At 39.3% G+C, this 21862-nt stretch overlaps 1 protein-coding gene across 2 annotated transcripts; it reads left to right on the forward strand.

Moving 5' to 3' along the window:
* The first annotated feature begins 540 nt into the window (after positions 1 to 540).
* On the forward strand, positions 541 to 19992 carry LOC129725226 (uncharacterized). 2 transcript variants are annotated; one of them, XM_055680781.1, is made up of 5 exons: positions 541 to 652; positions 16877 to 17062; positions 17126 to 18439; positions 18529 to 18788; positions 18848 to 19992. In XM_055680781.1, the coding sequence occupies exons 2-5, from the start codon at positions 16883 to 16885 to the stop codon at positions 19887 to 19889; spliced, it is 2796 nt and encodes a 931-aa protein (XP_055536756.1). In that variant the 5' UTR covers positions 541 to 652; positions 16877 to 16882; the 3' UTR covers positions 19890 to 19992. The 2 variants fall into 2 exon arrangements, with proteins under 2 accessions (XP_055536756.1, XP_055536755.1); XM_055680780.1 differs by having other exon boundaries at positions 548 to 1004.
* The last annotated feature ends 1870 nt before the right edge of the window (positions 19993 to 21862 follow it).

The following is a 21862-nucleotide window of genomic DNA, read 5'->3' on the forward strand; positions in this document are numbered from 1 at the left end:
ACCACCGCAAAAAGGAGCTCGTTTGATTATGTATACTTATTTATATGATTCATTAGCTTGTGGAGGCACACGTGGGGCTGTGAGGTAATTTTCCGACAATTTTATCCCAATTATACCCGGGAAATCAGTTTCGTTTCTGGCCCCTAATGGGTTGATGAGGCTCATTTCGGACGACGTGTGAGAGTCCTAATAAATTTATGGCTATATTTATCAGACTTAAGTAATTTACGGCCAGTTGGCGACGGAAGAAGGAACGGAGTTTTATGTCTTACGACTGCCGAACGAATTTCGGCAAATAGCGGGAATCGACTGATGATGAAAATTGCTGCTTGTTATTAACATCGTAGATTATCTCCTGTAATTTGATGTTTTGTCAATGGACGATCAAAAAAGGTGCGTTGCAATATTTAGCAATTACGATACTCCAGATTGGCTCGCTAAACGCAACCCGCCAATCTTATCAGTAACGGACCGGAACGCCACTGATAAGATTCCGACAGGGTGGATGCGTTACAGCACATTATCGGTTCAGTATCGTGTTAGTAATTCACCTGCGTCGGTCGATTTGGATTCGTTTCGTTTAGTGGAGAAAAGCGTACAAAGTGATTGGTCAACTTGAAAATGGATTTTCCTTGAATTGCTGTCATAACAAGTAAAAAAAAATGCTCGAATTGAAAAACAGTACAGAAGTTTCATAGTTTCAACAACAAATTAGTGGGCAATTTGAAAAGACAAGTGATCACATGTGGTGAAAGCTTTAGTTTACTATTAATAGCGAAAAGTGGTTTACCTTACGGGAAGATTTGGGAAGTTTGAAATCGTGAATCTTTTCAGGAGAAAAAAAAACAGATAATCTTTATCTTATCACCACCGCGAGCGAAACAGCGTTGCGACGCAGCATTTTACACGCTGTTGGCGATTCAAGCCGGTGCTGCAATAAGAGTTTTTCCCTTGTATTTGTGGCAACTATGGCGAAGCAGGTTGCATGAATCACGATTGCAAAGGTTTGTTGTAATATGGAGTGAAGCTGATGAATCGAGGCGTGAAAGATAAATGAAAATTCGTACGTTACATTCCACCGTTGGGTTGCCCCAGTGACAGTTTTTGGTTAACAGAATTCAAGGTTATCATGGTCATTATAGAATTTCATCGAGTTGAAATATATTAAAGTATTTAGGCAAAACAAAAGGACCTCAAAGATATCAACGGAAGCCGTGATTAGCTACGATAGCGCAAATACTCTAAACTCTACTCTAAACCGAAAAAGAAATTCGTCGAGCCAATCAGGTTCTTTTACGTCGTTTCTAAACAGTTTGGAAGAGGGATTTGTATGTGTTTTTATAATTTCCGATGATAATTTTTGGCACAATGAAAGAAAAATTTCTATTTCACTTTGGAACAAGGCAAAATAACGAAGGCACCCACGTGTGTGTGTCTGACTTTCGATCATCACATTGATCGCTCGCAATATGCATCCATCTCGATCTCTGCACGTTTTGGGTTGTGGTAAATTGGTAATGCGAAACGCCCTGGTATTCCCGATCAAAGAATTTTAATGAAAGGGATCATATCTAGAGCAGTGGCGACAATAGAGCGTCTGCAGGAACAAAGTTGCACTTTCGAGTTTAGGTTGTAAATAATCAACTCTTCATACTTCATTCTGTACATTATAAGGTTCTAGTGTGGTAAACATATAGGCTTACTATATGGCCACTATGATACCGAATGCTAGCGAAATTTGCAATAACAAACAATCTCCGTGATGTAACACCGAATACCATTGATTGAATTTAATATAGACATGTCACCAATACACTCGCAGATCTACCTTCAGTAACATGCCGGTGCTTCATAAACAGGTCTTTGATACATCGGAAAGTAAGTGATTGGCAGTTCTTTATTTCCACCACAAGTCTTTAGTACTCTAATAAATTCCATCCCTAAGCAACCTTTTTTATGAGTTTAATAAAACATCTAAAAATGCATAATGTATCCAAAGTCTTTATTGGGATCGATAAATTAGTTCTAGTGGTCCCCGGGGTTCTGTGGTTAGCGATGTCGGTCGGCTAGCTCTCTCACACGGTTGTGATATCGAGTTCAATTCCCGATCAGGTCGAGGAACTTTTCGAGCTGGAAATTTTCTCGACTCAGCACTGTGGCACGGTGTATCGTTGTACTTATCCTACAACATGCAAAATGTGCCAAAAACAATATCGATTACAAATTCTCTCAACTAATCTAGTTGATCGAGACCTCATTAGCCCCCCAGGCTAGCGTGCGATATTGTTTGTTGTAAATTGGTTCTTGCCATTTCCTTTTTGAAGATTACTTCATGCAGACGTTTACCACGACTACGTTTGGCAGGTCCAACTTTACACCCCTTTTCCAACATGTCAGTCTGAATTTCACCAATGAAAAACACGTGCTACGTCGTCTTGTAAAGCCTAATTAGTGTTGACCTTGTCCACATACACTTACAATTTTACATAGATACACAAAACATATCCTAGTGACGGTAACGTATCGTCCAGAGTCGTTTTTGGAAAACAACGGCCTAATGATTCCATTAACCACACCAAACTGTTGTTTTTCGATAATTAAGTGTCCAGCAAATTAAACTAAAGGTGTAATTTCGAAATATCCTTTTCAATAGGATTTTAAAATGGCCGTAACATGCGAAACACATTTTTCACAGAGTACAAATTTTGGTAATAAATTCCTACGATTAGTAATCTTTGTTCGCTCATAAGTCTTTATGATAAAACATCATAGTATACTGGGCAATTATAATTTTGATAAACAACGCTTGGCCGCTATTACGTACCAGTGGTACCAGTTTGAAAAAAAAAGCAACGGAAAAATGATTTTTCGTGCATTTCTTTCGAACTTTTAAAATATAATCGATTTATATGGGTATTTCGAGGCATTTTAGGCACTGAGGCATATTTGGAGACTGAAAACTCTATCCTAGAAACCGAACATCATATTGACATCCAAGATGGTAACTACCGGATTCAGGGAAGCTGTATAAAATAACAGAAAATGTTCACTAACCCCACAGTATTGATATTCCCTGGAACTATGATAAAACTTTGTTCCGATTCAAAAGGTTACTGGAAAGATTAAAGCCGAAGAGTTTTGTCCAATCATCATATTATACATATCAGAAAAATTATTAGAACCAGTTTTAAGGGCCAGCAGTGAGAATATTAAAATAGTTACTCGCTATGAATTCAGGAACAGTTGGGCTACCGGGAAAGCCCTGCGTGTGAAACCGCGTTTAACTTAGTGCTTGCAAAATGTAAATATTACTTAGAGAGTAGAGACGTAAAATTTGCTGTTTCCAGAATCTAAAACGCTTTTGAAACAATTTCTAGGTCCTTTTTTTCAAAATAGGGGCATGTTTTATAATGATTTAAATGATTTTTGATGTTCTGCCACAAACGGTGACATATCAACACATATATTTTAAATTTTATTACATTTCTAGATTGTATTTGCTTTCGCAATTAAGTAAATGTAATTGTAGGAAAATTGTAAACCTACTTATCAACCAAAAAAATTAATTAAAATAAACTTTAGCTTATCTTACTGACTGTAAAGTGAGTTGATCGTTGTTATTGAGGACTGCAACGATTTTTGTCCGAACTTATTGATAATTTGGTTTGACATATTTCCCAATGTTTCTACATTGGAAAGCCTATATAAATTGAGGTCTTTTTAGGCGGTTAATTGTACCGTGGTGAACAAATTCGCGTATAAAAAATCCATGGAGACCTGGAAAATCTAAAAATGATTAACTTTCGTGTTTTGTTTCCCGAATGTTTAAAGTAAGGTGAAGTGTTCGGGTATTTTGACTATTGATTAAGGTATATTGGAGGATGTATTTTGCATGGCCTGGCTTCAAATATAGTGACTATTACACCGTTGGCAGCGTTTTTCTCGAAACTATGTTTTTTTCAACTAGTGGTATCGATTTGGCTGAATGTTTTTTAGCATCTAAAAATAAATTATCTAACTTGTTACATAGCATTTTTGGTACATGCATCCTGGTGTTAAATCAGGAAGTTCAGAAGTAAAAATATTATATAAAGAAGGAGATTGGCCCAAGATACTTCCGTGAGGTATATCAGCTCGAACAGGCAATCTATCAATTTCGGTTTTTGAATTTTTTTTTTTGGTGCCAGATGGCTTAAAGTCATCTGGAAAAAATATCATGAATTTTCGAATTTTTCAAAGTCAAAGATCAATCATTTTGTGCCACCCCATTTTAAGTTCAGTTGAGCTAAAATTTTGCACAGGGTGTTTTTTTCCGGACAGGTGAACATTTTGTGTAGGGTTTTTTTTTTAATTTACTGGGTACTTTTTTCCCATACAAATGATTGGCACCATAGTATGTACTTATGATCAATGATACATAGGAAGCATAAATCTTACAATCAAATTACGACTTTTTTCTTGATTTACGGATTCCGAGTTCACCACAGAAAGCAGAGTCACAAAAGATAGAGTCAAGGAAGGTAGAAGGTTTCTAACTTGTCTGATCTACAATGACATAGATATTCATTGAAAACTCCTAGAGTAGTTGAAAGAGGATTGCATAATGAATTTTATACAATTTACTTTTCAAGACAGTCAAAGTCGCCCATTATAATACATGAAATCGTGAAGAATGATACCTTTTTTTGTGTCAAATTTGATCGCAATATTTTCCTTTCTCCAGTTTTTAAAATCAAATTCCTGAAAGATTTTAAGAATTGGGTGCTGAAAATGAGCGCAGTTTTGACTTATATAGAACGTTATATACAACTTAATCAGATTGTACAAGGGTGCTTATATCTAAACAGCTACTGAAATATACGGACCAAATTGTTTGCTGGGTTGAATTATGAACGCTGTGAACGACACTAAGAATAAAAGCCATTATCAAATATGATATGAATTGCAGAAAAATTGATGAACCATCAGAGTAAGAAACGGCTTAAGCAGTGGCGCCTATTTCATCCGTCGATAAAAACGGAGCTCAAACTCTTGAACTTTGACCAATACGGACAATATCAATGACTAGAACAAAAACTCTGATTAACTAGCGGTCTTACGATTATATAAAACATGTTAGACACAGAAATATTTTTGAAAAAACATCAATTAGAAATAAACAACCAAAATTGCAGCTTTCCAGGCGCTATTCGGGTTCAGAAGGAAAACCCCTGCAAAACAGATGCAAACTGCTTTAAACAGGTTCGGGATGATTGGAATACTGTCGATTGGGTAATTTAATTGATTATTGTTAAAGTTTACAAAATCAGTTTAAGAATCTGCAAACATGTGCTGACTGACAAAAATATTGCGAGCAAATTGATATACATACATACACATGTATTTCATCTTACGCATTTAGAGTATTTCGTCTCAATACACAGGCGGCTCCTTAAGCTGCTCTAAATATGTTCCCTACTCTAGATTTGATGACAAACATTATAATATTCTATATTTTGCTTTGGGAATGAAAATTTACTAATAATAATCACTACACTCGTCAATCATATGTTGAACCACTTTTTTTGCTTGTCAAGATTTTAAACTGCTAGAATATTATGCTACACGTGCGAAAACGTTTTGTAAGAATTCTTTTTGCTTAATCCTAGTATTACCGTAAGTAAATTTTAGAATTTAAACTGCCAAACCATATCGCGCATTTGATAATTCCCAAGACGTTAACTTGAATGATATATCTGAACATCGAATATTTTAGTTTATTGGCTTAAGGTAGTCAAGGATTCCTCACTGATTAGGAAACGTGTTGACTCGAACGCCAAGACGGCAGCCCCATTACAAGACTCGATAGCATGGTCCTAGTAAGGCAACCTAACCAAGCAATTATACCTACTACGAACCATCAAGAAAATACAATTCGAAACATTCGGCATGGAGCTAGATAACGAAAAACAGATTACGTGTGGTTCCTGGACTTGCCAGCCGCTTAATTTTGTTGGCGGAGACATGGTGCTGCTTGAGCAATTAGAACTCCGCAAATTCGGCATCGTGACTCTGCAGGAAATCTGTCGCAAAAAGAAAGATGGTTTAGAAAAACCGTGACGATGGTTTCGAAAAACCGTGCTGCTGGCCAGGGGACATTGAGATCGATAACGGGGATAAACGCCCAGATTCGTACGTAAGTGATGTATACATACCTGTGATAGGTCCTCACAGCCTACACACCGACACGAACGACAACGGCCAATGATGGATCAACTTCGAGATCGTGAAAAGTGGGAACAGTTGTTTCGGGCTAATGACACGCGCAAGTTTTACGAGAAGGTAAACGAATCTCGTAAGAGCTACACACAACGTCCACATAGGGGTACCTGGGGTAATAAGCACCGTTGAGGCAAGATACACCTTCTTCGATTTACAATGGACAAACATTTAAGTAACAAAATAATAATTCTATTATTGGAATCTATGTTTTCTATAGTCATCCTGTCAAATTGGCAGCACTACAATGTCAGAAAATGTAAATAAATACAAAAAAAAGTTTTCGTTGCATACGGTCTTATTTTTTTCTCAGCTGAATCAACCCGGACGAACACATACGATTCGCATAGATTCTCTAGGATTCCTCACATTGGATTCGTGAGCGTCCTTGAAAAGGGTTCCTGAAAAAAGAATCTCCAGGAATGCCCTGTATATGGCTCTAGGATTCCTGAATAAGAATTGTGAGTGGGAATCCTCCAGATCATGTTTGCGATTCCTTTCACGATTGTATCACCGTGTTAATCGGTATCCTGTGGATTCTTACTAAGGATTATCTGCGTGTTAATAAGGCAAGTGTTGAGCAACATATTTCTAATGATATAACGGTAATTTTCAATGAGCATTACCAATATGTTACCAGAAACATTCTTTTGTTACATTCGGGGCATAACGCTTCCCGTAGCTCGGGGCAAAAGAACTCTTATGTCGGTTTCGTTTTTGCGGTGTAGCTACCCCGCGGACTACACTTTGTCCTATAGCTGTTTTTTTTTCATTTTCCGGACTATTATGGCCTACCCTTTTTCTGTCCCGGACAGTCCGCGAAAGAAACAGAGTGCAGTTTTGAAGACACCAACACATTCACACGTATGTGTCAAAATCAAAAAAAAAAGTGTCAAAATCGGTTTGCTTTGATTATCGTTCTTCGCGTGTCAAACATCAGGTTGGATTTTATTATGTCAAAACATTTGCGAAATGGAGGAAATTATTTGGCTTTTGAAATCATCATCGTACTAATCCGTACAGTAGCCAAACGCGACAAAAAGACAATGGCGATAATGACCAACACAAAACAAAGTGACAGCTACCTCTGGTATTACGTACACCATTGCAACTGCTCGGAAAGTGTTTTTTTTTTTTCAGCTGCAAAATGTATTCCGAGTATTATAGTCCTTCCGTAAAAACGAATTCGACATTAGTATACAAATTTTTTGCTTACATTTCATCTCGTTTTCAGCATTGTCCGGAAGTCCAATCGGTGGCCATGAACCGTTGAACAGTTACGGCTGGTGTTAGAGGCTATCAAAAACGGTGTTTCCAAAAACCATGCCGCTCAAGTGTATGGAATTCCGAAGAAAACCATTTTGCCATTATTTATTAGATGACAGAATGAGCCATACTGCCCCAATATTGTTGTGCATTCTGCCCTGTGGACGGGGGGTGCATTTTACCTCATTTGCATGGTGCTTCTTGCCCTTTGTTGCGGTGCATTTTACCCCAGCAAGGGTGCATTTTGCCTCGCTTGACGACTTTTATAAATAACAACACTCACTTAAAAAAATGTGTGTTATGCATTTTCTATAATGTTTTAGCATTAGAAGCGAGTTTGAACGAATAAATAAGGGTTTTATATATTTTGATCAGTATATAACATTGGTTCTATCTCTCAGCTCTAACAAGAATATACTCTGCTTTCGTTAACTGGTGCGTTTTACCCCAGAAACCCCTACGTGTAGGGGAGTGCGAGGTGGTCGACAGGTGAGGTGGTTTACGAATATCTCAACAACAAAAGAACGAAAGGAAACGGAAGAGAAGTTAACCTTAAAGTACCTACAAACCGAAGTAATGTCCTAGTTCCCGATATCCTGGAGATAGAACGAAAAATTGGGTTACTAAGAGGTCACCGAAGAGGCACTGGCAACGGCACTCCACAGTATAATTTCCAGGAGTTGGGAGGAAAAGAGATTAACGAAGGAACGAATGCAGTATGCTCCATCTGTTAAAATGGCGTCAGCTACAATGCAGCAACATTCTTCACACCCCTCTTCGCGCAAGCACGTGCTACTACGGATCAAATCTTCACTCTCCGGCAGATCCTTCCGATTCATTCGATCGAGACCAGCCTAACCGTCGTTCCGGGAAGACCAGGGCTGGAGACTGGAGGGGTTTTAGTGGGTCGGGACAGGGATCAGTAGGTGTCTGGGCGAGTGTAACTACCCCAGCATCTCTCCCCTAGTCTCATCCCCACACCCTGAGTTCTCTTCTCAGGTGTCTGTTTGCAGATTTCCCCGCCACCTTTAAAAAAAAAAAAAAAAAGACCAGCCTTGGCAAATAAGACACGACTAGGTTTTCCGCTTAAACTTACACGACTTATCAAGGCTACCAAGGGCCGAGTGATGTGTTCTGTGTGCGTAACGGTAACATTCTCAAATCCCTTCGAAGCGCGCAGAGGGTTGAAACAAAAAGGAGGACTATCCTGCACGTTATTTACCATTGCTTTCGAGGGTGTGAGAAAATCTAAACGACACTAAAGGTGGGCCCTAATACTGTTGGTCTAGTCAATGCGTCTCCAAAACCAAGTATGTGAAAGGGAGAGGCTCGAGATATACCAACATTTGCCTGCCACGGGCGGTAATTATAAAAGGCAATGAGCCCGAAGTGGCATATGAGTTCGTATACATGGGATCAGTGTTGCAAATTTTCACTGTCAGAGATAGATTCTCAGTTGAAACTGGAATATCCATGAATATCAGTGTCATTACGAACGAGCTGACAGGGAAAATTACTTTCAGCTCCAATCAGTTGACAGTGATAATTTTAGCTGCTATTTTAGCGATTTTTATGCGATTGAGAATGTATAAGCACAGACTAACAGACATAACACGTCGAACAAATTTTCAATAAAATCATCGTTTGGATGATTCCAGTACTTTACGTTAGTAACACTAGCACCATCTGCTGTCGTGCTCGCGCTGTGTCATGTATTTCAACATCAGCGCCAGCGTTACTGCATGTATCAAAAGGGGAACTACAAAATATGTATGAGATTACATGACAGCGCCCTAGACGACGTTTTCGCGCGATGACTGTTATTCGATTGAAAATTTGAAATGAACGTTTTTTGCGGCGATGGATGGAGCTAGGTTCCAGTGTTACGTCTGTTAGTCTGTGGTATAAGCTTACCTACTTCATCGACTTCATGCAATGAATTGGCTTAGATAAAATAATTTCGATATTAATAAATGCATATCATTTGTATCACTGACATAACTTTCACTGAGGAGTGACACGGGTGATCAATCGACGTATTCCAGCTGAAAATCGAATCTACTTTACTTTTCGATCCAAAAGCGTATGCTGTGTGTTGCCGACAAAATTTGATGGAATAGAAACTGACAGCGGAGAGTAATGCAGACGTATGAACCACGAGCAGCAGGCACTACTTATAGGAATTCCCATTGTGCATCTGGCGGAGGTTGGGAGGCTCTGATGGGCCAGACATGTCGCTAGAACTTTGACGACCGAGCATAGGGGCTATGCCAAATTATCAATCATTATGCCAAATTGAATTGTTCAAAAATACTGTTTACTATACACTTTTTTTAAAAGTGAGCAGTTCTTTGACGAATTTTGACAAACAATAAATGTTTACTTTCAAGACGATCGTCCTTCTTTTTGACATAATTTTTCTGTTTGTTCGACAATGTTCTTCTGATCTTAGACTATCTAAATTGAATTTCTGTTTTTCCATGCCACTATAAGAAGAAGAGCTGATATTGAATTCGATATTGAGAATTGGTATTTTGCTAATTTCTAATATTTTGTACTGCTTTTATCTCTTGTTGTATTGTTTTGTCTTGGTAGTTTCAATTATACAAATTTCTGAATAGTTTGGTCTGTTTTACAGTGCTTAAGAAATTTTCAAAGCTATGGTTTTCCTTATTCATTCGATATTTGTCAATAGGTAATTTTGTTTAAAGAATATCTATTCATATTTATCGAACATTGCTGGGTTAAATACTAATGCAGTTTAATCCAACAAACTATAAGATTACTTTACTAGAACAGAGTAATATTGAAAGAAATTTTCTCTGGAAATTATAAAAATCAAAATCATATGACTCGAACAAAGTAGTTTGGCATCAACGGTTGTAACTTATTTTGTGCAAATAAAAATCGTACCAAAAATAGCAAATACTCGCGTCGTCTAATACCTGCTTTAGTAACGTAACTGTGAGAAAATTTCTTAAAAATATTGTGCATTTACGGGGTGAACGAAAGAATGCGTCTAGCAAAGATGCTAGACGCATGCTTGTCATTCTCCTCAGTATGTGGAAAGAGTGGAAAAAATTTACCGCGCTCTTCCCTTTTAGTAGGGGAACTGTTCTATTATTCATCTCAGCCCATATGTTCATCTCATACAACATGAAAACAAAAATGAAAGTAGGAAAAAACGCATATTTTCTAACTAAACCAATCTGCTAATCCATTGATTTTGCGCAGAAAGATACAGGCAGGGGATTTTATGTTTTTTTTTTTTTTTTATTTACGGTGTTATAGCAGCATGCATCAAAACACCGTTAAAATTATCAATGATATAACCTAGTTCATTTATTTATCAATTCAAAATTCTATGATTAATTCATCCGACTTTTGTTAACATGCATAAAGAACGTTTTGTTACTATACTTATTATGCTAACGGTACGAAAATGAGTAATATTTTTCTTTTCACCGGATGCAGAGTGTTACGTTGGTTAACAGAAGTGTTTCTTTCGTCGGTTTAGATGTCATTGACTATCTTATGATAGAACTCTGTTTTGAAGTTCCAAGGATAAAAAATATGGTTTAAAATTACAACATAAGTTTTCCAGGAGTTAAAATAGTAAAACCATTAAAATTGTTATATTTTCTAGTACATGTTAATGTTGGATAGAATTTACGAATTGTGTACACTAAACTCGCTTTTTATGCGGGGGATACATGCCGCGTAAAAAAACGCGTAAATTCTGGAATCCGCGTGAAAAAAACCCGCGTAAATTCTGCAATCCGAGTGAAGAGGAACCGAAATCCGCAGGAAAAAAATACCGCGTAAATTCCGGAATCCGCGTAAAAAAAAATCGCGTAAATTCCGGAATCCGCGTAAAAAAAGCCGCGTAAAAAGCGACCTTAGTGTATAGATATTGCAAATCAGGTTCTGAAGGTTCGTGATAATCTGATCGTAGTAATATAGTTTTGTGAATTCTTCCGATTAATACACCTTCAGAAGAGTCTGACGGCATATATCGTATGTAGGTACGGTAGGCAGCCTATACACCAAAGAGACGCAGAGACACTCACCGTTAAGGCAACTGTCAACCATGGTTGATATTTGTTGACACTCTTGAGGGAAAGTGAAAAAAAGCATCCATAAACGTTATTTTTTTACAATACTTTCAGAGTTCTCCCTTCCTGCTTTTTGCATGGACGTGAACTGTCAAAACACCTCATTTTATGTCATGCGATGGAAGCAAGACAACAAAATCAGTTTATCAGTTAACGAAGATTGTCAAGGCATCGGTCAGTGTCAGTGAAAAAGTGTTTCGGTGAGGTTTATTTTGGTTGAGTGGACTGTTTGTTTTTCTTTTTCGCTTTGAAGTGAAGATCATTTGGTTGGATTTGTCGTCAAATTTTATTCCGTAACCGTGAACGATGCGCGCGATCTATTTCATCTGAGTATAACAGCACGTTACTAGGACGAAAATCTAGTGTATCTGAAAGAGTGCTGCGATCATTGGAAGTGAAAATTGAAAATGATTGGCTGTAATTTTCGAAGAATTTTGCTGGGGAAAATGACTTTTATCAGCACTGCTGTCAACATCAAAACGGATAACGGCAATGCAAAATTATACAACTCGCCCGTTTTGATGTTGACAGTTTCCTCAACGGTGAGTGCTTTGTCATTTCTCTAATATACAGGTTCACTAATGTCGTTTTCGTTTTCGCGGTGTAGCTACACTTTTTCCGTGCTATACTTTGCAGCTTCAAATAAAACATTTCCAGTGTCATTGAATTGGTATGCGTAATAATGGGATAGCTGTCAATTCGTTTTGTTTTGGACATTAACGCATTCGTCATTTTGTCTCGTTTCCATTTCATATGTCCATCTCGCAAATGTGCTGAGAAAAAATTACCTGACACTTTACCACGTGGAACGAAAACCAAAACAAACCAGTTTTGACACATACGCGTGAATGTGTTGGTAACTTCCTCAGTACACTCTGCTTTTTTCGGGTGTCGTCGGGGACAGAAAAAGTGTAGGGAGAGACAGAAAAAGGATAGTCCGAAAAGTCAAATAGAACATTTTCGGTGTCAAAAGTGTCGTTTGAGTGTAGCTACACCGCGAAAACGAAAACGACATAAGGTACAGTACGGGAGTCTCGCTCAGTTCGTAAAGCGATGAGACATCGTCTGGTGCGCCGCAGTCTCTTACCGAAATAAAAGAAAAGAAACCTCTCGTCGCTTGAGTAAAAAGCGCGTGTACAGGAAGTCTGTGTACACGAGAAAGTCTCACGAGCTGTAGCACACGAGCTGTATCAAGTATGTACAGTACGGGCGTCTCGCTCAGTTCGTGGTGCGATGAAACATCGCCTTGAGCAGCGCAATCCGAACCGAAAAAGAAGCGAAAGAGCAACCTGTAAATTTCTTGTGACGTGTCTCGTCTCGTCGCACATACATGGAAATTCCATGAGCGAGAGAGATTTCTCTCGTCGCTTGAAAAAAAGCGCGTGCACAGGAAGTCTGCTTAAAAGCTCTAAATTTGATATCATAGACAGGCATCTGCACTCGAAAACTCATTTATTTCAATCACCTACCTCAGAAACCAAAATACTACAACGGGACTCGTTCAGTAGACAACCAAAGTTTTTTTCATCACTAACGGACAACTTTTTATTTTAATCACTAAACAAAATAACTCACTACACTAAGAAAACTTTATTCTTTGAAATGTTCACCTCAAGTTTCCAGAAACAATCTTGAATTAGCAGAAATATATGAGATGAATTACTAGAATTCCTAAATTTCAACAATATGTATTTTCATCTGTTTTCACTGCGTTGAAGAAAATCAAAAGTTGCCAAATCAGTTTCTGTTAATACGAAAAAATCATACTGAAAATGTTTGATTATACCGACATAATTGACATAAACCGACAGTACTGCAGTGGTTACATAGGTTACCAATTTTGGACGTAAACAACTACAGCGGATATCTAGGCAACCTACTACGACGGTCTCCAGCTACGTTCATTCATGATAATGTGATTCATTCATGATTAAGTGTAATTAGGGTTTGCAATCCTGGGAAATAGCTTTTCCCGGGATTTCCGGATCCCGGGATGAGGAATATTGATTCCCGGGATCCCGGGATTCCCGAGTTCCGCGAAAAATTTTGTAAGATTTACTATAGTTTCTTATGCAATAGTGCAATAACATAAAATACCTTATCAAATCACGAAACTATCGTCATCAAACTGGTGCGACCTGAAATGTATCATTTAATAAAACTCAAAGTCAGCATAGTATTTTAACGTAAAAATCATATTGCATGTTAATTACTAGACATCCAAATGCTTTAAGACTGACTTATTTTAAGTCATATAGAACTGATTATTTAGTATTTTATCGTTTCCTACCGGTTTGTCTCGGTCTTGCACAGAAAACCACCGAATGACGAAAAAACGAAATAAGGTATTTATTCAACCAAAATTTTTCTTGGTGATATGAACTCGAAATTTGTGGCCAAGTTATTGAATGGCGAAATTGACTCACCGAGAACCCTATCTTTGCTGAATTTTCGCGCTCCGCAACGCTCACTAAGGTCCGCTGGATTGCTACAACCCAGAGTGCATCGCACAATGTTCGGTTACTCCAAAGTGTCTCAACTAGCTTAGGGGCCATCCACATACCACGTGGACAGCTTGGGGGGTTGTATAATGTCCACGGTCTATACAACTTTTTTAGAATTTATATGAGCAGTTGTCCACGAAGGGGGGGGGGGTCAAATCGTTTAAAATCTGTCCACGTTGTTTGTGGATGGCCCCTTACAAAGAGACAAACACACTCCCAGCTCACCCAACATCTGATAGAAACAAGGGGGTGAATCACTCTACAGAAAATACGCAGAAGTACACCACAGTGTTCACTGGCGAGTAGTCCGAAAAGTGAAAAAAAAACATACCGGGCAAAAGTGTAGTCCTCGTGTAGCTACACCGCGAAAACGAATTCGACATAAGTAAACTCAACTGACACGAGCAACGCAGTCTATTTATTTTCTCCCAATCTCTTCTCCTCTTCTGCCATGCTCACGAAGCAAACTGTAAAAAGCACCGCAGATAGCTCTGCTGTGTAATAATTGTGCGTAATGTGTGAAAGTACACCATAATTCATTGTCTCGCAAGAGAGAGATTTCAGATTCCACCGCGGTGCTTTCTGGAAGCTCACCAGATGAAAATCGTCGGTCATTATCTTCCAGCATGTGCATTGATTTGCTCTTAAGTGTGAGAGCAGTTGTTTCCTCAGTGCAAGGATGTTCTCCTGCACTCTAGAGATTTTCTGAGGAGAAAAGACAAGCATGGTTAGACGGGGCCCGATGTCTCACCGTTGGTTTTCTCAAGTTTTTGTTTTATGCTGATTGGCATGCATCGTATCTACATCACTCGTTTTTGAGTTAATCTTTTCCAATCGCTTCAAATCAGGCGCTCTTATCTACACCCCGAGTCTACCACGGAGTGGCCGGACTCTGCCGACTATCTGCTGCAGCGGTTCTCAACCTGGGGTACGCGTACCCCTAGGGGTAGGGGAACAACGGGCAAGACGGTCACCCTAAGGAAATCATTCATTATTCTGCTCAAAACACAACATTGCAACCAACGATATTCATAATATTCGACATTGACTAGTGCTTTTCATAAAATAATGCAAACCTTTCCTTTTTAGAGTGATTTTATATTAGTTTCCACTAAAATAAAAACAGTCTCGAAAAACCACTATTTCACAACGTGCACATGAAACGGACCGACTGTGCTGGAAGGACGGTCCTATGAAAGACTATAGCAAATTTCTTTTCTATACGGGACGACGCGCTGCGCAAAAAAGCACGTGTTTAAAGCTTACCGTCCGCTGCGCAGATGGAATCATTCACATTATTTACATGTAGCATATTTACAGGTTTCAACAAAGTTTCTAATGATGATTTTTATTTCAAATGAGAGTTAATGACTTTAAGTCTCATCTGACGTGCTAAGAATGCTGAAAGAAACAATATTGAATGGTGCTATCGTCGTTTTCTCAGACTGCCCATTTTGCGAACACTACGACTGACCGTCTTGCCCAAGAGGCAAACAATTTTTTGGATCGATGTGATTTCCAAAAAAATCATATTTTCACTAAACTATCTTAACCCACATGTTTCAAATATGCTTAATTATTCCAATGTCAATAAAAACTATATTTTTCTGAAGTTTTACCGCAGCAGAAGCTTAAATTCGGCACGGCAAAAACTACATCACATTGCTTTGCTGTTGAGAGTGAGCTTATTTTTATTATTTCTCAAATAACTAAGTATTGTTTCAATCTACATAATATCTCAAAACTCCCAGAATGCTGTTGGTATGTAACTGGCATAAATAATTTGTGTTAATTTCAATGGTTTATATAGAAATAAGCAACGGACCATCTTGCCCGCCCTGTCCGTGTTGCCCGTTGTTCCCCTACGCGAAAGAAAAATTAGTAATGGCGGACAAAGTAATTTTTCTTTATGATACTTCATTTGTTGTTCGAACTGCTCTTAAAACATGACTGAAGCCATCAAACAAACCATAGTTCAATTTAAAACCTGAACTACAACATGATCTACCAATACTTTCTTCCACGCTGCGAGAATATTCCAAGGGGTACAGTTGATTTGAAAAATATTGCCAAGGGTACGCGGACAAAAAAGTTTGAGAACCGCAAATCTACTGAATTGTATCTTTACTGGTCCCCTGACATTCATGCCATGTGGCCAACTGACTGTAGCCTACTGTATTTCATCAGCTTAACATGCCTCCACCCCCTTGTATGACTATGATGCTCCACCGGGAAAATCTGCGTCTGAAAAGTGCAAGTTTTGTTTTTGATTTAAACCGTCCAGCGTCACGAATGCGTCCGAAATTATGCCTGCTATCCCTGACACATGATGTGAAACGGTCATGACTGGCACAAATCGACTTTATCAGTCATTCTGTATGCCCAACAATTATTTTCCATAACTCGTCGCGCTCAACTTAATCGTACGCCGACTTAATGTCAATTATTTTATAATGAGTCTGCAAGTTAACTTCTTTAATTATCCAAGAATTGACGCAAGGTAAATATTCGATCCATTGCAGATCGCTCCTCCTAAACAAGGCTCCCTTCCCCGGCCTTAGTCTACGAAACAGAATGCAGGCGTGAAGCGTTCAACCGCGATAATTACTGTTATCGAGTCTTACTGTCTAACTAGTCCGTTAATATTTTGTTTCCAATCATTGCACATTGCAACATTTATTCAAAACAAAACCAAAAACATCATCATAACGCTAAACACGAACTGTTTTTCAGAGCAAGATGAAACCCAAAACGGCAACCTCTATAGCGATTCTGCTGCTTTCCGCATCGCTGGCGGCAGGTTTCAAATCCGAGGAGTTTTGCCCCGAAGAATGCCACTGTGGCTTCGAAAGTGTGGATTTCTTCGTTGACTGTTCCGGGCTAGGACTGACGGAGCTACCACACTTTCCGGAACTAGACGTATGTTGGGCCACATCCAACTTCTTGCTCACATTGGTTAATCGAGTAAATTGTTTCTTTCAGGTCCAAATCCTTGACCTTTCGGAAAACTTTTTCACCGGTGTTCCGAATGAATTGGCACAGTTTACGAAGCTTCGCTACTTGGACCTGTCATCAAACCTAATAATGGAACTTCCTCCCCATGCACTGGATGGACTCGTTTCACTGAAACAACTTAACCTAGCGAAAAACAACATATCAAATTGGGGCAATATTTTCCCCAACGAATTGTTACAAAAAACCTCTTATTTGGAAGAGCTCAGTCTAGCTGAGAACCAATTCACCAGTTTATCTAGCAACGATGCTTCCCTGGTGCTAATCAGCGCATCTTTGCGCTACCTTGATTTGAGCAATTGTAAAATTACCAAAGTTTCTGGCAGGGAGGTGATTCAAGGAATGCCCGGATTGGAACACCTCAAGTTAAGCGGCAATCCAATCCACGGAATTTCGGATATTTCTTCCAGCAGTTTAAAGACACTGGAGTTGAGCAACTGCAAATTAAGCACTTTGCAACCAACTGCTTTGAACGGTTTGGAATCTCTAACTTATCTGAACCTGGCCAGAAACTACCGACTGTCGCTGTCGTTTCATGGAAATGTAACATCGCAAAGTTTGAAGCGCATTACGCTTTCCAACTGCAATATGGACGCGATTGAATTGGCCGGATTCCCTAATCTGATGACAGCGATTCTACGCGGAAATATGATCCGACAACTGACGCGCGACAGCTTCGCGACGAACTTGCTGCTAGAAAACATCGATCTGTCGTCAAATGCGATCAACTTTGTGCAAAGTGACGCCTTCCGGCGCCTAGCACACCTGAAAAATCTTGATCTTTCGTTCAACATGATCAAACAGATCGACGGGAAGATGTTCAAGGAAAATGAGCTTCTAACGAACATCAATCTCAGTCGCAACTATCTCTGGCGATTGCAAAGAATAACCGCGACTTCACTGGCTCATCTGAACATGAGCTGGAGCGAAATTCTCGCCATCGATGCGGATGCTCTCGGTGCAATGCCCTCACTAGTGGATTTAGATTTATCCGGAAATCTGCTGTTCGAAATACCCGAAAGCATCGCGTCCGATTCGCTGCAAACGCTGGACCTGAGCATGTGCCGAATTACAACGTTCAGAAATACGACCCTGTCCGGTTTGCCGGCACTGTTGAAAATTAATCTGTCCGGCAATCGGTTCACCACTCCGTTCCGGGTCGATTACTTCGACCACAATCCGTATCTGAGCGACATTTGGCTCGGTGATAATCCGTGGCGCTGCGACTGCCGGGATTCCGAATTCTTCCACCTGTTTCTGTTTCTCACTGATCCTCCCCGAAGGGTAAGCCAAGAGTTCGCAACCTTTTTGTTGTTAAAAATTAAATTTAGTTTCTGTTATTTCGCTGTTGATTAAGCAATGGTTGATTTTAGGTGAACGATAGGAAACAGTTGCGTTGCACCAGCCCGGAAGACTTCTACGGTGCCACCTGGGAAGGAGCTTGTCGATCGGTTTGGTATCCACAGGACGTTATGGGTACTACGGAACGGATTTGGACCTACTTTATGCTCGCTATTTTAGCTTTCTTCGGATTTTTCTGTATCTATTCGCTGGTACGAAAATGTATCGACTCTCGAAGAAAATTAGCGGCCGAACGTGAGAGGCAGGAGAATATTCAGGAGATGCGGGAAATGTATGTTTTTTTTTCTAAAAAATAAATACTGTCACCTATCAAAACTATTTTTTTCGCAGAGCACGCGATAACCAACTTCGTATGCGTCAAGAGGCTCAACTAAACGCACCGGATGTTCGCGAATCACGTCCTCCGGCGTACGAAGACGCCATCTTGCTCCCGAAACTGGATGCGGCCTCTTTTGCGTCACTCGATGAGCTGCTTTTACGAGGGAAACGCAAGAAGAAACGCAGGCAACGTCAATCGAACGAAACCGTGGACGCCACCGCTAACGACGAGGAAGAACCAATAGATCTGCGCCCCAGCAACAGATCACGAAGCGAAAACGTTCTCTCCGTTAGAGGAACGATCTACCAGGAACCAAGGGATGCCGTAAACAGGGAAACCCACTCTCCCATATACCAAAGACCAACCTCGAATCGACCCGTGATGGCAACCGTAATCGCTAACGTGCACGCTTCCCCTTCCGACTCACGGACTTCCCAACCGGTTCAGGAATCTGCAGCAGTTGAGGAAGGCCTTCACTATTATTCAACCAACATTCTACGGGGATTGAGTCACGTTGGCACGTCCCCATCTAGTCCAGCCGAATCACGCTCGGTCACAGATTCGCTTCAACAGAGCAGCAGCTCGGCAAAACCTGGTACAAGCATGGATCAAATCCAAAACTTCAACGAACGCAGCTTCGAAAATAGTCCGTACGCGAGGCGCAAAGTTAAACCCCTACAGCATCTAGACCCGAACGGAAGCATCGAGGAAATAACCGACTTCGAAGAGGTAGAATCCAGCCCTTACGCCAAACGTCGGATAAAGCACATGGCCAGCTTCAAAGGGGACCGTCAGGATAAACCGCCTCTACCGACAAGCTTACCGCCGGCGTTACCACCAAGTAGAACTGATGAACCGGAAATACTGGTAGTGGAAGACTACTTCACCACGGAGCAACCGAAGAGTGATCTAGACGAGTACGCGTTACTTACCGACGAGGACAACCGGAAACCGCAGAGCGTGGCTAGGGGTAAAGATTCGGGCGGTGGCGGTGGAACGGAGTCCAGCGACAGTAGCAGTATTGAAGTTATTCCCCTTAGATCCGAAAAATGATGCCATATTTTATGTGACAGTTGACTGTAGAATGGTTTAGTTTAATATCGTTACTAGAATAATAGAGAATATTTTACTGCAGCAATGATTTATGTTTTACAAAATGGAAATAAAAATATTCTTTTGAAAAATGCTGATACTTTTCCTTACAATTACATAAAATTGAACTAATATTTTAACTAAAGGTTTACCCTAAAATTATTTTACTCAAAATTCCCTTCGATCGAATGCATCCCTACGATATTGTATGCAAAACTCATTCGGAACTTGCTTGCAAGGTAATGGCATTAGGAAGTTAGAGTAAACTTGCATTGCCACCTAGCGGCGGATAGGCGATAACAGCTTCAGAGAGCAAGTTATTTTTTTCTACGCTTTTGAACTGCACAAATCTGCACTGAAAACTGTTTACTTAAAACAGATAATTTATAAAATGGAAATTTATTTGCTACGAAACGCATAATTTTTGTAACAATTTTATACAAGTTAAACGAGTCAGTCTTAACTCAAAAATGGAAAAAATCACTCACTCGGAGAATCACTTCCTATTTTTTATCGCATGGAATCGTTTTGTTATTTTAATTTATCAACAATAATACGGCTGCTTAGTTACAAAAATGAAAAAGAATCGTTAATGATAATTTTAGGAGGATAAATACTGAAAATTTTGGTTTCCTGAAGACGAAAATTCTCTCACCGATTTTTTTTTTCAGTTCAATAGTTTTTAGCTGTAATTTTCGCAATAAATTCAACATTGAATCAACGACATAAATGATGCCATATTCTAAAGACTTGTCTCACAATGATATAAAATTCGACTCATAAGGTATAAAATATAGAAATTATCACACTGGTCTCTCGATAATTCTCTGTTGTATTTCTTGGTTGAAACCTTCAAACTATAAGGCAGTTCAAATCTCAATATTGCATGTACTTCATGTAGGGTAGCGAACGGCTTCGTTAGGAGTTTTCTCCGGCAGGTTTCCTACAGCGATCCTCTGCAGGAACCTGCCGAAGAAAACCACTTCCGAAGCCGTTCACCACCCTATATTACATGAAAGCTTTAACCCTCTAGTGCCCAATACCGCCATTTGGCGGGCTTCAGTCGAAGTTCCGAAAAGCTTCAATAAATACTTAAAAAGTGTTTATATTGGTTTATAGTGGTTTTATCGAAGTCCGTTTAGAAAATAATTTGGGCACTAGAGGGTTATTGTAATATACTTGAAAACATGCTTTCTGGAAATCTGTTTGATGCGTTCCGGCCACAATACCAGTATCTAAATTCCTTTTTCTAGAAGACAACACCACGTAAAATATCCAGCTTTCATTCTTGCCTAATTATTTAAAAAAAAAATCCTCGGTTTGCGCGTGTTGTACCTTTCTACAACTGTGAAAAAAAAAAAATCGAAAGCGCGAAACGTAACAAACAAATCAAAGTAATCGCGAGTGAAAATTTTTCACCACATATCCTTCTGAAATTACCGAAAGCGATGGACAATCAGTTTGGATTACTGTTTAAATATTACTTGAACGATTTTTCCCATCCTTGGTCTTAACCTTTCTCACAAACATCCTTATACTTCAAAAGCTATGGTTTGTACAACCGAACGCTGTTTAAAGAAAATCATACGATACTTCTACAAAATATTAGTTTAACATTCAAGAGTGAATCAGAACAAACACTTTTCAGTAATTCGAAAAAAAATGTATGTAGAGCTAAGTCAAACTTATTGTCATAGAAGAGTATGTAAAGATATCTGTTTAATTGTTTTTATTTCAGGCGTTTGAATAATTTTCAAAGTGCTGATATTATTATTGAGCCTCTGCCGTGGACAGGCAATTTGACGTGAGCACCAAATTTTCAAATTGAATTTTTTACCTATTACCATACACAGTTCCAATAAATGCAATTTAGAACAAACGTTCATTGAAAACACACAACAGAATCAAGCACATAAATGTAAATTTGCACGGTA

This window comes from Wyeomyia smithii, chromosome 2 (genome assembly GCF_029784165.1).
Source record: "Wyeomyia smithii strain HCP4-BCI-WySm-NY-G18 chromosome 2, ASM2978416v1, whole genome shotgun sequence".
NCBI classification, from domain to species: domain Eukaryota; kingdom Metazoa; phylum Arthropoda; class Insecta; order Diptera; family Culicidae; genus Wyeomyia; species Wyeomyia smithii.